Below are 16,665 nucleotides of genomic sequence, written 5' to 3' on the forward strand. Positions count from 1 at the left end.
CTGAATAGCGAGAAATATACACAAATGTATTACATTGTAACTTATTCCCATGCATGTTGCTCAAAGTAATCTCAGTCAGTCTCACTTCTGCGGCTCTCCCTCTCCTCTCGCGCCAGTGCGATGAGCCGCGCAGAGCCGGACACATCAATGGACTCATCCAATTGAACCGCGAATTTAGACCCTCTCAGTCTTTCCAGCAGTTGTGATTTGATATCAGCAGACATGTCCTAAATTCGTCATCTGCTCTTTAGCAGAAACAGACGTAACATTAACCATCCGTTGTTGTTGCTGGCTGTAGTCCTCGCCCTTCCTCTCAAACAAAGCCCGGTCTTTTTTTACATAATCTGGATGCTTGGTCTCGAGGTGCCTCTTCAATTTGGCAGGCTTCATCGCCTCATTGGCAAGACACCGCAGGCATATCAGACATTTCGGTTTCCCTTCCACTTCAATAAATCCTTATTGGAGATACTCCTCATCGTATTTCCTTACTTTTTGTTTTTTGTTTTTCATTTACTTCATTTGTAGCCGTAACCTGTCGTTTTAAAAATCGGTCCATCTTCGTAGTATGCTAGCCGTGTTATATCTCTATGATGCTAGCAGTGGCGCTCTCTGACTGACGTACCAGTTATTGTTGTTTCCATGGTAACGAGTGACGCGCTTGATTTTTAAATGTATAGATTTGTTAGATTAGAACGTAATCTATGAACTATTTTAGATTAAAAAAATAAAATATTATTTGTTGAACTATGAAGCCTTTTGTAAAAAAAAAAAAAATGATATCATGATCATTTAAATTAATGAATCTGAAAACTTTTCACGGACCCCCTGGCAGAGTGCCACGGACCCCCGGGGGGTCGCGGACCCCACTTTGAGAACCACTGAGCTAAAGGACTCTCTGAGTGTTTAGATAGTTAACTTTAGTCTAAGTTATCTCAGTGGGTCTCAAACGGTTTGGTCAAAAATTATTCAAAAGATTATTTCCGCGGCACACCTTCATATGATCATTATAGTTATAAATAAAATAAGAGAATAAAGGAAAAACAGTTATGAAATACTATATGGCAGTAAAACAAGAATACAGTTTGAAAGGGGAGTGATTTGTAAAATATCCATAAAGAAAAAGAACATCTGCTTACAGTTGTGTTTCATCTGGGTGTTGAGAGATGTATCCATAGATCTCTTACTGTTGCTCTCAAAGTGCACCAGATTGATGCTTTTAACTTCAATATTTAAAAAAAATCTTCCCGGGGGAGCATGCCCCGGACCCCCCTAGAGGAGGTGAGGTCCACTCCCCACTCGTAAAAAATAGCACTTTACCCCTGCCTATATGCCGTGAGCTGATTATCGAGCCTTCATTGTAACAGTCGCGGGTTTACTGTGTGTTTGCGTGTAGGGAGTTTTTTGTGCGTGCTCTATTGTGCCCGTAATAGTGTTCACTGGAGTCCAGCACCTCAGCACCCCCACTCAAAATACCTTCCCGCGCCTCTGTGTGTGTGTGTTAGATGGATTCCTTGCGTCCCTCACTTGCGTCGTTTCCTTGTGTCCCTCCCACCAGGGAAGCATGGAGAGACACAAGGAAACCACGAGAAGCGGGGAAATGAGTTTTAAGAGCAATGGGACGTCCGTTTGTGATGACGCTGCACAGCTGTTCGTCTGACAGCAGCCAGCTCTGTCCCCGTTATTTCAAGACACACCCCCGCCTCTGTTAGTACACATACTGACACAAACATTTGTTTTGACCCAAATAAATAAAATAAAATAAGAACTCATTCTCAAAAAAGATAAACGCCATTCTTAAAAATGTATAAACGAACAATAGTTTAATTAATATTGATTAGAGTGCACAAAATAAATAAAATAATTCAGAGAAGAAAAAGAGATGTTATCTATCAAAACCCAGTTAGATTAACATTCATTGGATTGCACACTTTGTTTGTTTGTGTGGATATGTAGCAAATTAACATTTTAAATAGCACTTAATGACTGACTGAATGGAAATGACAATAAATGAAAATGTAAAACGAAAAAAGCGATCATGAAAATGTTTCCAAAAAATGAATGAAATGATTTTTGACCACTTTGTTGTTCAGATATATCACATATTTGTAACTAAATGATACATGAATTGAAACAAAACACGGTATAAACTGAGGAGTGACTCTCGTGAGTTTCATGTATTTTCTTCACTCCGCTGGGAAACTGCTCACATGTCAAATCAACTTCCGGTGAGACCGAGACCGAGGAGCGAGGAAATGAAAAATAAGAGAAGTGAGAAAGGGCCTCTCTCTACATCCATGGTTCTCTCGCGGTGATCCTGAAGAAGTGTGTGTAAGCAGCTGATCCATCGTCTGTGTGTCTGGATGATCCTCTGACTTTGTGCTCTTTCTTCTGAAGCCTTTATCTCAGAGTCTAGAAGCTAGCTTAGCATGCTAGCTTAGCATGCTAGCTGGTAACACGCTAGCAACACAGAGTGAGAGAGACAGGAAGTGGTGATTTAGTAAACATGAGTGTTGTGCTGCTCTCGTTGGTGAAGCAGCGACTCACTGCGGCTGCTGAAGACATCTTTGTTCTGTTTGAAAGAACGATAGCAGAGTACGAGGAGGAACTGTCTCGTTCAAAACAGGAGAACGAGAGACACCGGAAACTACTGGACACTGTTTTACAGCCTCAGCTTCAGATCCACAGAGCAGGTCTGTTCCCTCTTTACTAACTCCCTCTCTCTGTATCTCAATAATCAAAAAATCCTTAGGATCACAAACAATAACAAATAATTTAAACTTGTGAATTTGATAAACTCCTCACTCCCTCCTCTCTCCTATCTTTATCTTGTTTTCATCAACCCTGCTGAAAAAACCAGCTTCGACCAACAAGGCTGGTCTGGCTGATCAGGCTGGTAAATCAATATTAGGCTGGATTACTTTGCTGGTTAAGAGGGGTTTTGGACACTTTAGCTGGTTTTAGCTGGTTTAGCTGGTAAAAGTTGCCTTTCCTAAAAAGTGGTAAGTTGTTTTACAGTTCAGTGTACGTTAATTTAGCAACTTAATGCCTTACTGCTGTTGAATAAACCCTGACATATATATATATATATATAACACTGGTTTCTTCACCAAGTAAAGTGCAATCTCTTGCTGAATAAAATATTCAAGACACAGTTTCTTAGTATAAAAATCACTTTCTGTTTTAGGTAGCACTAGCAGTGATGTAACATCAATAAACATGAAAAGGAGAGGAAAACATAACGAAGTAAAACATAAAGCATCAATGAGGAAAAGTCAGTGCCAAACAATTCAAATATAAACTTTAGACTTGAAGTGCAATCAAAGACTTTAACATATCTGAACATCTGTTTCAAAAAGGGAAAAACAATATAAATACCTTATTGATAAAATAAAATATAAGCCGACAGAATCAACCAAGACAATAAAGAGACCACTGTTTCCATCAGCCTCACAAAACCTTTGTTTTCCACGCTCTGTATTGGATGCATATCCTCGGCCACATAAATCGTCACCGCATCAGTTATGTCTTTCCACCGTTTGCTAGTCTTTTCATAAGGAGCCCCTTTATCAAATGCCTGCGTTATGGTGGTTTGTTTTGGTCGTACTTGTGCAGTCGCTGCGGTAGATTGTGCATTCACACACGGGGGACCTTGCACTCTTTCAGACTCTGCAAACTCTTTGTGGTGCTTGCGTTTGAGGTGGTCTCGTAAGCCCGACGTGTTGCCATCTGTCGCTTTCACATTTTCTTTTTTGCAAATGTTGCCAAATTACGTTTGTTTGGTCCGTGTCTGTTCTGTAAAATCTAAAATAGTTCCGTACCACAGACGTAGAGTTCTTTGAATCTGACTCTCCGTCCATTATTGCTGTGTGTGCAGGCTGCCAACAGTGTTGTTTCCCTCGTTGCCAAGAAGAAAGGGGGCGGGACTTTGGGAGCGTGTGATCAACACAACAGACCTTCAAGCAAGCAATGAGGTCATTGCGGTGCGGTCGAGGCGCGTTGTTAGCTTTTAGATCTGTTATTTTTTGGCAAACGAAACCGTCGTACTACAGAAGTATAAATTAAGGTATAGAACTGCAAATCGTAGAATGTGCACTCGCAGCACTCACAGTGAGTGCACATTCTATGACTGAGTGACTGTCTGTATCACGATAGATATGATATCTCTGAAAAGGCATATCGTGGAGACGATATACAGTATATCGTCATATCGCCCACCCCTACATCCACGCCACCCTTCGGTTGTAGTCCAACACGGCGTCAGGAACGGGAACAGTCTTAGTCTGCCACACACCAGCCTGGTTCACTTCCCTCCTGACAGTCGGTCCACTGAAGGCTGCATGCACTGTGGCGCACATGGTCACTTCACGGCTGTCCATCCACTTTATGAACAGGAGTTTGCCTTTCCTTATCCACCGCAGATCTCCCCTTTCAGCCTTTTTTGGTAGGCCATTCAACTCCGTCTGTGGGAAACCAATTCGATTTTTTCGAATGGTCCCACAACAGCCAACAAAGAGTGTGTAGCCCGCACCGAGCAGAGGGAGGGGCAGGAGGTTGGTCACGGAGGTGTAGCCCTCAAAAAAGGTAAGACGTAATTATTGTAATATTTTTGAAACCCGATGTTGTTTACTTTCTCTTTTCTGGCTGATAGCTCCGCAATTCGGTGTCGTACAGTGTTAACATTAGATGTCTGGAATCTGTGGAATCTCAGCTTTAAATCGTATATCTTGTTTGTGCAGTTAAGATAAGTAATAAGGACATTTCTACCGTGAGTTCTGTGCAAAAGTGCGTTAGCATTTTTTCGCTCAATGCTAATTCAAAGGCTTGGTATTGGTCTTTTGGTTTTTTAGCTAAAAATCGTTCATGTTGTCAGTTAGCGGAGTTTCTTACCGTTAAAAGGGTATGGAACAATTTCATAAATGTTAAGAAGCCCTGAGACATAGTCTCGAAAAAAAACTGTCGGGGGGGGGGGTCCACTGGGGGGACCCTCGGGCTTAAGAGGTTAAGCAACAATGAGAACATGTTTTAAGAACTCATTAATTTGTAAATTAATATCACATTTTCTGAACTTTCTTATAAATACGTTTTAGAAAACTTCATGAAAATGCTTTTCCACGCCGTCAAACGAGAATCCTGCGGTGGAGACTTCCTGTTCCTCTTTGCAGCGATTCTTCAGCAGTTGGACACGTGTTTGCGTTGGATTCTCTTCAAATCATCGTAAAACAGGTAAGCATACCACCTGAGTTATTAATTACTGCTTTTGAACTACCAAGTGTTATTTACTTTCTTGTATTCGCTGTTTTGAACGGAACATCGACATGCCAGCGCCATTACTGCTGTTAAAGTAACGTCAGCCCCGTCGTGCTCATGTAGTCTATTTTTTTCGCGCAAATGGTGTTGGGAAAAATTTGCATCAAGTGCCTACCGACACAATTATGTGGTTAAGTTAAGAGTACGTATTAAGAATCAACTCCGCAAACTGTTCCCCTGTGCCGCTGTAAGCGTTGGCCGGGCTCCGTCATGCGGCCGGAGGGCTCAGAGGCTCTGCTGCCGAGCATGTTGTGCAGTGAAATACCTCCGCTAAAACTATTCCCTCCTACTTTATAACCCAGCGGTTATGTAAGAGTAAGTCATTAATGCTCCTATTTGATCATCCTATCTGTATGTATTTCACCGTTTGTTTTACTCTGAGCTATTTATTATATTTCTACAATCTTAGATGTGTACCCAATTTAAACTCAGTCTGCAGTTACAGCATCGAGTTGTTATTATACAATATGAAGTGCAACCTATATTTTTCATGCTTATGCAACGCTATAGACGCGAATACATGTTTGAATCTGCAGGAGAGTTTACGTTAGCTCTCTTCAGTTAAGGTGCATTCAGGCGCAATTCAGTAAAAGTGTGTATTGGGCGAAGATGGATTTATAACGTCAGCGAGATGTGTTCAATGTAGTCGAGTAAAATGCAGTCTTTAGCGAGAAATATCAATAAGTACAGTTGTATTAAGGAGATGTTTTACTCCAACGTAACATAGGTATTAGACAGTATGCAAACGAGATAAAGGAGTGTATATTGAAGTAATTAGGGTCTGCTGTGTAGAGAATCATGGTACTGGTATCTAACAATGCCATCCTTAATAAATGCCATCCTTATAAATGTATATAAATACAATACCGTTTTAAATGCTACTTGTGTTTTAATGTTTGATTCCATTAATTGAATTAAATATGTTTTAATGAATTCTACTGAAATGACTGTTACATTGTCATCATGTAACAATTTTGTTCTTTTATTTGCCTCCCCAGAAAACAGTCCCACCTCCTCTTGAAGACGTTTTGCCTCCTGCTATGGACTTCAGGTTCACATCAGGTAAGCCCTTGAGTGTGTCAGACTAAAGTTGTTGTTTCAGAGGTTAATTCGAGAGGTGTTATGTTTACATACTAATGTAATGAGCATCAGGTAAACGTACCCATTTCTATTTTTTGAATCACAGATGGGATGGAGATGTAAACTATGCAGCATGTCATCACTCAAAGTAATATTTTAAAACATTATCGACTCCATCGTGTATGGACTCTTTGGACAGAAACGTGCCTTGCCCTGCATTCATGTAGACTGGCCTGTGCTCTCACTTATCAAGATACAAGTTAAAATAATCATCTGTTATTTATTCTAGGACCCATGTGCCACTTTATATACATCTCTGAGCATGAGGTGGGGTTACAAATAAGTAGTTGGAAATGTTATGAACTATATCAATATCATGACTATCTGGTTCATTTTTTTCTTGCAAACCAGCTTTTTTTTTGATGGCTTAAACTCCTTGTAATGCATGTGAATAGCACCTCTGTTACCGTCTAACAGCTAATGTAAACGGGCTCGTTATGATTTCAAGACGGATGTGATTTTTGTTGTTGGGGAAAAACACATGGTGTGTCCTGATTTGTACTCAATTGAGTGTTTCATTTGTATTTACAGGGAACAGCAGAGGTCTAAGTGCAACAGGCTCGTGATGCACAGCATGAAGTGATACGTTGCCCACGAGCCAGATGCAGTTGGAATAACCATCAAGTACCCATGTGTCTCCATTTATGCTAATGTTTTGTGCTTTTAAACAAATTTGAAATAATAACATTTTAATAAAATGTATTAACATATTCTTAAAAAACAAAAAGCTTTCTTGCTCTGATATTCTGCACATGTTTGTTTTACTGTGCTTTATAGCCTGGTATTGACTTCAGTTATCCAGTGTTCGTGATCGGTTGTGCAAAACATTTCGCTTTATTCCCATGTCTGTTGCATATCATTAGTGGATGAATGTATGTGTTCTGTTGATAGGTTATAGACTTTCTACTGTTCTCAACTGTTTTTCACTTTAATTGGATAGTCCTAACACATGCCTACAAACGCTTAGTGGAGAATGCCTAAAGTTGCTTATCTGTTGATCATCAACTAATGCTTAATGTAATCTTTAGTTGACATCTGTATATGAATGCACCTGCCAACTACCTGAGCAAACTAGATGCTGCGTATCATAGTGCTCTGAGATTTGTCACTAACTGTAAAGCACTTACTCATCACTGTACATTGTATACCAAGGCAGGTTTACCATCACTCACTGTACGGAGGCTCAGTCACTGGTACACTTTTATCTATAAAGCTATGTTGGGCAAACTCCCGTATTATATCTGTTCATTGATAAAGCAGAAAGTTGCAAGCAGCTATTGTCTGCGATCACAGGATATAGTCTTGTTAGATGTGCCAAGAGTAAGGACTGTCTTAGGTAAGACAGCTTTTATGTGCGCAGCTCCACTTGCTTGGAACAGTCTACAGGCAAAATTGAAATTGAGCATTTTTATTTCTTTGAATGTATTTAAGGCATGTCTAAATGAAATGCTTTCTGACACTCTGGGTATTTGTAAATGTTGAATATGTAAATATGATATCCTCTGTTGTTTGTATGTTGTTTTTATGTTTCATGTGGAACTAAATGATGCAGGTCTCCCTTGTAAATGAGATCGATGATCTCAAGGGACTAATCTGTCTAAATAAAGGTTTGAAATGAAATGAAATCTTGAGTCTCAACAGATTATCAACAGATAGTCGACATGACCCTGTTGACTTTCAACTGACAGATTGATTGTCAATTTTGAAGATGTTGACACAATCTACAGATAGTAAGGTTGAATATTGGTTAATAACCTGTTGCAAAAACATGTTGACAGTCAACAGATACTTTTTGTAAAATCTATAGATCAACACTTGATATGTACCTTATATTCTAATGGCAGTTAGTTAAATGCATGTTACGTGTTTGTTGAAACAGTGTTGTTGAATATCAACTGATGATTTATAGAATGTTAACTATGGACTATCAAAATAAAGTGTTACCATATTTAATTTGAATTTTGATTAACATATTTGTCAACTGGGATGTGTAGGGAGTAAATGTGGTCTGCTGTGATTTGGTAAGAATCCAATTTGGCTTTTGCTCAGGACATTCTGTTTCGTAAGGAAGGTATATGCTGGGCAGGGGAGGCTTGTGTGGCTGCTTCCTAAGCCTCAACAGGAAGCCAGACCGGAGCCCCGTTTGTGCTTCCTCTCTCTCCGCCGTCTGCGCCGCCTGCCGGATCTGACAACAATCCACGGGGATCCCAGCTATCTCGCTACCTCGTCTGGGATTTTGTGAGTGCAGTGAAATTAGCTATGAACTGGTAGTTTATTTTTGAGGTTTTCTGAAAAGGCCAGAATTTAGAGATTTGAGGAAAAAAAGTCAGGATTTGAGGAAAAAAGTCAGATTTTTTTGAAAATTAGTCCAAATGTTTTATTTTAAGATAATATCAAAATTCTGAGGTTTTCTGAAAAGGCCAGAATTCAGAGATATTCTGAAAAAGTCAGCATTTTGGGAAAAGTCAGAATTTGGAGAAGAAAGTAATGATGAGATTTCCAGAAATAAGGTAGAAATTTGAGGGAAGTCAGAATTGCGATAGAAAAGTCTGAACTTTTAGATTTTGAAAAGAAAGTCAGAATGTTTAGATCAGGGGTCGGCGAACCCTGGCACACGTGCCACCATTGGCACGCGGCACCGTAACCAGTGGCACACTAGGAATAAGTGGAAGAAGTGTGCACAAATATTTACATTTTATTTTCGGATCCTGAAGGAGACCGCCGCCAGAGCCGTCTCCCCGTTACCTGCAGAAGGAAGCCATGCACGCAACGCAGCCCCGACTTTCTGCCGCTTTCCTCTGTGGTGCAGTGCTGATCGTTTCACCACGGAGGAAAGCACTTCACTAATTGCAGTACCCAAAAGGAGCTGTACAAATGCCGCAGTTTTTGCGTGGCTGTGTATTTAGTTGAGAGCCCAGTGGCGATCTGCTCATCTCTCATCGAAATAACATGCTACAAAGGGGCGGACTGGCCATCTGTGTGCTCTGGAGAATCACAGAACGGACAATCGTCCTTATTATTATGCCGTTTAAACCAATTATTTAAATGTGTTTGTTAAATTCGGCATCATGTAAGTTAGAGGTGCTCTCTGACACTTTTCGCTGCGCGTGGCAAAACAAGCTCTCCAAAATGGCTTCACCGGTCTGGCAGTATTTTAAAGTGTCCGAAATGACAATAAAATAGCGGTATGCGTAACGTGTGTGAAGCAGAAATCCTGCAGCTCCACCCGCTGTGACGGACCGGTGAGCGAAACACACACTAAGAGTTAGACCTAACACACTTAGCTATTTGATCTATGTGTGGAACAAGCTAAACTAGTTATACATATATGTATTCTTTTTTGGTTTAGAATAATGGTCTTAGTTATTGGTCTTATATAGGTTATCGTCTGAAATGTATCGATTCCGATTCTGCTTATCGATTCCGGTTCTTATCGATTCCCCGTTTTTTGTTAACCTCTCTCTCTCTATTTCTCTCTCTCTCTCTCTATTTCCCTGTTAATTAACACATAACAAGCAGGCTGAGAAACCAGTCATGGTCCTGAAATCTTAAACATAAAACACAAAAATAAGTACAAGGAATACAATAAACGAGTAGAACACTCAACTGGGTCATATGAACAGTCTCTCAAAGTTATAATGATAAAAACATAGGTCCAATAGGCATGTTAACCTCTCTCTCTCTCTCTCTCTCTCTCTCTCTCTCTCTCTCTCTCTCTCTCTCTCTCTCTCTCTCTCTCTCTCTCTCTCTCTCTCTCTCTCTCTCTCTCTCTCTCTCTCTCTCCCCCCTTCTCTTGCTGACTGTCCCTTAATTTCCCTGTTAAGAAACACATAAAAACAAGCAGGGTAATAAACCTCTCTCCATGGTCCTGATATAATTTTGCAGAACACAATTCAATATGTTTAGGTGGGTCCCTACCATATTCTGATGACTTGCACTGAATGGAGTCCGTCAATGTTGCATAATCAGGACAGTAACTGCTGATGGCTAGTCTCAGGCAGGCCTCCAAATGTTCATCAGTTAATGAAGCAACCTGTTCCTGTTTTAGTTTCTTCAGCCTATGTATCTGTATGATTATTATTACTTTTTGTTTTGTTTTGTTACTTCCCATTGTAAAGCGTCCTTGGGTTTCGTGAAAGGCGCTATATAAATTGAAATTATTATTATTAATTGGGAACGGTATTTCAAGTTCACTATCTTCATTTAGGAGAAGGCTGACCCGCTTAAATAAGTCGAGCCGAAGAGTGAGGTGAGTGAGGTGGCACATTTTCTGGCGTTTGGATACTTTTCAACTCTGAATAAGTTCCAAAACTGTCCGGCATGGGCACGCGCCTTCAACTGAATGTCGGCCTGCAGCGACAACATCTCATCCTCCAGCGCAGACGGCTTCAGATGAAACACTGCTCCGATGTTTTGGGCCAGCAAATCAATATCATGGTCTTCACTAAACGGATAGCACATGGCGATTGGCTCGAGCAAAGCGAAGTCTCGGAAGCGTTTCTCGAAGTCAGGTGTAATGTTATTGACTTGCTCTGTGTAGCGCGCACTGTCAAGGAGCGCGCTGTCCTTCCCTTGCTTCTCCAGCTCAGAGGCGATGTTTTGGAAGTTGGACAAATCTTTGCACTGCAGCTTTGAACACAGCAGATGCAGTCTTCGTTTGAAGGCATTAACTGAGCTGATCATGTCAACCACAGTTCTGTCTTTCCCTTGTAGCTCCAAGTTCAGCTCATTTAACATGTGTGTAATGTCTGTTAAAAACGCCAGATCTAACAGCCACTCCTCGTCATTTAGACGTGCGTACTCCGCGAGGTTGGTGCCATGGAGAAATTCCTTTATCTCCGGTAGAAGCACTCGAAATCTCTGCAGAAAATTGCCCCTACTCAGCCATCTTATGTCGGTGTGTAGTAAGAGGTCAGTGTGAACACAGTCGGCATCCTCCAGATATGCACGAAACAGCCGTCTTTGAAGAGGTCTTGCCCGAATAGAACAGGCCACTTTAAGTGACACATCCATGACCTCTTTCATGTTCAGCATTTTTGCACGAAGTGCGTGCTGGTGTATGATGCAGTGATAATTAAGAAAGTCGGGGAATGTGTCATCCTCTCTGCATTTTGTGATGAAGCCATTACAACGGCCCACCATCGCAGGCGCACCATCCGTTGTGATGGAACTCAACTTAGACATGGGGAGTTTAGTTTTGTCAACAAAGTTTTTAAATGTCCGAAAAATGTCCTCGCCCCGAGTGTGTTCCTTCATTGGCAGAATTGGCAGCAGTTCCTCTTTCGCAATCATGTCTGTGAACACCATCCGGATAAAAATGCACAATTGCGCTGTATCGCTCACGTCAGTGGACTCGTCTAGTTGGAGTGAGAAACACTCGCAGTCTTCTATGTCCTTCCTGAGTTGCTGGGTCAAATCCTCAGCCATGACTTTACAGCGACGTGTGACTGTGCTCCATGATAATTGGATGGCCTTGATAGCGTTTACTATTTCTGTTTTGTTTGTGTAATCCCGAAACAAGGCATCACCATCTCTCCATCTTGAAAGGATTTTTTGTGTTTGATTATAGCGTGACTTACTCGTAGAGATGCTTCAGTGGCTGCCTTTGCGGTGGATGTCGGCTTTAAGAAAAGTGACTTTCCAGCTAATTGTAATTTACTGTGAAAACTACGTTAGACCGCCTACCATACTAACTCACCTGTTGTCCTGAAACTCTCAGGGCATCTGCAAAAAAGGTTTAATTGACAGACGATTGAGCCACCAGAAATATACAGTGGGCTGAACTTCGTGGTTAGATTTTAAATTCTAATACTCTACAGTTTCTCTGAATATGTGTTTCCTGTTTCCTGCAGACGTCCAGCAGCTGGTGGTGTTTAAAGAAGAGGTTCCCCCTGAGCAGCAGGAGTGGAGCTCCAGTCTGGACCAGGAGGACCCAGAGCCCCCCCCACACATTAAAGAGGAACAGCAGCTTCAAGGGCTGGAGGAGGCTGATATCACCAAGTTCACATTCACTTCTGTCCCTGTGAAGAGTGAAGATGATGAAGAGAAACCTCAGTCCTCTCAGCTTCATCAAAGACAAACTGAACACCTGGAAACAGAAGCTGATGGAGAGGACTGTGGAGGACCAGAACCAGCCAGGAACTCAGATCCAGAGAGACATTTACAACCAGAGACTGAGGACAACCCTGGAGACTCTTCAGAACCTGGGACTGAAGACAGGGCTGATTGGAAGAAGACCAGAGAACCAGGTTCAAACTCTCAGAGAAATAAACAAGACCCTGTCAGTGATTCAAGACGTAGTGCAGGAGAGAAACCATTTGGCTGCTCAGTCTGTAAGAAATATTTTACACAGAGAGGACATTTAAAAGAGCACATGAGAATCCACACAGGAGAGAAACCATTTGGCTGCTCAGTCTGCGAGAAATATTTTACACAGAGAGGAAGTTTAAACAAACACTTGATAACCCACACAGAAGAGAAACCGTTCAGCTGCTCAGTCTGTGAGAAATCTTTTCCAACGAGAGCACATTTTCATCGACACATGAGAATACACACAGGAGAGAAAACATTCAGCTGCTCAGTCTGTGAGAAATCTTTTGCACAGAGAGGACATTTAAAGGAACACATGAGAATCCACACAGGAGAGAAACCATTCAGCTGCAGTGTTTGTGACAAAAGATTTACCTGGAGAAATTATGTCAAAAGCCATAAGTGTGTTGGTCGTCAATCCTCACAGCTTCATCAAACTCAGACTGATGAGAACAGAGAGGCAGAGCCTCCAGCCAGCAGCTCAGCTGAACACATGGAAACAGAAGCTGGTGGAGAGGACTGTGGAGGACCAGAACCAGCCAGGAACTCGGATCCAGAGAGACATTTACAACCAGAGACTGAGGACCACCCTGGAGGGTCTTCTGAACCTGAGACTGGAGACTCTTCTGAACCTGACATTTTCCAAGTCAAGTCTGCATAAGCAACAAAAAAAGAGGACAATTAATTAGTCCTATGACAACTCACATGAGAAAAATCTTTCTGGCTGTATAAACTCTGTTTGACAATATTCATACATGACTTCATCTAAACTCCATCTTTATCAACAGTAGTTTTTAATATGTTTAATGTTTTTGTCATTCTATTTTTCTGATTTATACTATAACCACTGACTGATTAATCTGCAGAGTAGTTTCTCTAATAATCGGTTTGGTTAATGAAATGTTTTGACTTTAAACTTCCATTGGGATGTTAATGATAGTTCCTGTTGAGTTATCAGTCTCTTCTGGTCTAAAAGAAGAACCAATAACTTATTGATATAGAGAATATTTACCATGTTTTCAGCTTGATTCTATTATTTTCGGTTTATATCATCAAACCGAACTAAAAAAAAAATGTGTTTGAAACAGACTCATATTCCTGCATATTGTTTGTGTTTTGCAGCAGATTACAATCAGCTCATTCAGAGTTCAGAGTTAAAATGGAATTTTAGGATTATTCCTGCTGATCATCAATACAAATTGTTCAGAGTTATTGAAAGAGAAAAACAGAGGGGAGTATGGGTAAGAAGAGACTCTAATGCCTGACACACCGAGGGTGTTTCTCAATGTCGAGGAAGGCTGCTCCAGAGCCACTATTTCAAGCATACTGCTTCATCGAGTGCCGCCAAAGGTCTGTTCCAATTTCCAGCATACTTGGAATTCTACCGAGGCCGGCGTACTTCGTAGCGATACATTTCAAGGCTGCACCTTTGTAGACTCTGCGGTCTTAAAATCCCCACAATGCTTTGCGCACCGACTAATTTCCAAATCTTTGGCGGAAATCGCGCTCCATTTAAAGTGGCGCCTCGCATATGACTCACACATGTTAGCCTGTTCCACCATTCTTCGTTTTCCGAGGCGAGGAAAGATTCTTGCCTCGCTTCTGAAGCAAGTGACTCGGACGACATGTGCTACCAACCAAGCGTCCTCGACATTGAGAAACACCACCCACAGAGTCAATAAACATCTGTCGGCCATGTTTTTGTAACACTAAGACATTAATATCGTCTTATTCCTGCATGTAACTAGCACTTCAATCTTTGGCTAGTTTGACGTGTGAAGGACATTCTGCTTTTAAAGCTTGAACAAGGTGTAAACTTTATGAAAAGTAACCTTTATCCAATGTAACAGTAGAATAAGTATTGTAAATCTTTGAGATAACAGGTGCTCTGAATGACCCTCCAGGGATAGAGTGGGAGAGAAACAAATGACATTTGGAGCTATTTTTGAAATGTAATGCTGGAAATATTTGACCCGCTATCGAAATCAGTCGGAAGTCGCAACGGCTCGTTTCAAAATAAACGTGGATTTGCATAAGAAAAAAAAATAGTTGTTCGGGTGTTTTGTTTGATTTTAAATAAACAAAGTCTTGGCTTTCAGAATATGAAACTTTTATTTCCAAAATCACAAAAATAAATACATTTTTGAAGCTTGTAAAGGGAAGATGACAGCACTCACTCGCCACCCTGCTGTTCCTCAGCGCCGCCCCCCTCCCTCCGGCTGAAATTATGAATGTAAGGCGTATAGTAATCATAGATAACACGGCAGGGTCTGTTACAGTTTGTTTCATCTGATTTCAAATAAACAAACTCTTGGCTTTCAGAATATTAAACTTGTTTCGGCAAATTCAGATGATAAATACAACTTTGAAGCTTGTAACGGCATAATTACAAGCGGAGAACGGAGTAACTTAACGTCACAGCAGGCATAACAACAGCCGGTGTTTCTCGTGAAGGTTTTCCCCGGGAAACAAACACAATACACACAAACGCAAAATTACACAAACACACCCACACGTATACACACACACACACACACACACACTCGCAAGCTTCCCCTAGACCAGTAATCCAAACGAAAATATCTTCCGTCCGTAGTACTTTGATCATTTGCTAATAATCAATCAGATCGATGGATTCCAGAGAAGAGAAAACTTGTCAGTAATGTACCCCCTTTGAAACATGTTCTCAGCCAAGTACTCCCTGACCGACCCCGAAAATGTTTGATAGAAAAAGCCTATAATAATAATTACAATATAGTGATGTTCCATCAGTGTGTGATTTATTAACTCCTTCATGCATGAATTACAACAAACTAAGGATATTTTCATCTTTATGCATTTTTTTAAAACAGATTTTTAAGTAATATCCAGTATGCTTAACAAACCAATGAACAAAATGATATTCGACTTTCTAGCGGGAGAAATCTCTGCTGTCAGGCTACGACAGAAGGGCATCTTGGACCTGGTTGAGGAGGTGAAAATACTACGGATTCAGAACGCGGAGAAAGACAAGCGTCTGGAATACCTGGAAAACAGGGTGGAGGACTTGGAGCAGTACACCCGGATAAACGACGTGATCATCACCGAGCTCAAATTAAAGCCCCGGTCGTATGCCCGGGCTTTGGGCGCTGACGCCGGGGGGGAGCCCGGGGAACTGGATGCTAGCTCCACGGAGCAACAGGTGGCTGCTTTCCTGCAGTCCAAGGGGATACAAATGGATTGCAATGACATCGAGGCATGTCACCCGGCCGCTACCCAGGCGGAAAGACAGCGACAATCCGGCTATCATACTGAGGTCTGTGAACAGAAAACACAAGACCAGTCTGCTAAAACAGGGAAGAAAGCTGAAAGGATCAGATGTCTATATGAATGATCATTTAACCAAGCGCAACGCTGACATAGCTAGAAAAGCGCGCTACCTAAAGAAACAGAGAAAAATTCAAAACACTTGGACTTCAAACTGTAAAATATTTATTAAACTAAATGGAACACCAGAGGAAGCAAAAGTGCTGGTCATCAGGAACGTCATGGATTTGGACAGATACCAATGATCATCATCATACACCGGACTGTGAGGTAACACACACACAAAGCCATGGCGCACACTGACGACACCTGCTCATTCATCTGAAGTCAATAGTGACATAACTCAGAGGATAAAGGATAATGATCAATTGGAACTAAAAACATTCGAGTACACGGATCACAAGTTACATGACTTGGAACATTGAATCAAATGGCAAATGATCAATCATCCATTTTAATAGCTGAAGCCTGTATGCAAACTTTAACAACGTCAGAGAATATTTACATACATTTACTAATCCATTCAACATCATTGCTATTTCTGAAACATGGATCGACAATGAAAAGGACTGGATGGATATGAGCTCAGATACAAAAATAGAC

General features: G+C 41.2%; 1 protein-coding gene across 5 annotated transcripts in view; it reads left to right on the forward strand.

Annotated features, from left to right (window-relative positions):
• The first annotated feature begins 2,056 nt into the window (after positions 1-2,056).
• LOC307026105 (uncharacterized protein) overlaps positions 2,057-16,665 on the forward strand; it is a 39,758-nt gene continuing 25,149 nt past the window's right edge. The window contains exons 1-5 of one of the 5 annotated variants that reach the window (XM_079661235.1): positions 2,057-2,690; positions 4,419-4,581; positions 5,163-5,223; positions 6,306-6,358; positions 6,979-7,457. In XM_079661235.1, coding sequence (XP_079517361.1) covers positions 2,504-2,690; positions 4,419-4,581; positions 5,163-5,223; positions 6,306-6,358; positions 6,979-7,030 — 516 coding nt within the window. In that variant the 5' untranslated portion in view covers positions 2,057-2,503 and the 3' untranslated portion in view covers positions 7,031-7,457. Of the gene's footprint in view, positions 2,691-4,418; positions 4,582-5,087; positions 5,224-6,305; positions 6,370-6,978; positions 7,458-12,299; positions 15,316-16,665 lie in introns of those variants that run through there. The other 4 variants (XM_079661233.1, XM_079661234.1, XM_079661232.1 and 1 more) reach the window with 4 other exon arrangements.

Source organism: Notothenia rossii (assembly GCF_949606895.1).
Source record: "Notothenia rossii genome assembly, chromosome: 2".
NCBI classification, from domain to species: domain Eukaryota; kingdom Metazoa; phylum Chordata; class Actinopteri; order Perciformes; family Nototheniidae; genus Notothenia; species Notothenia rossii.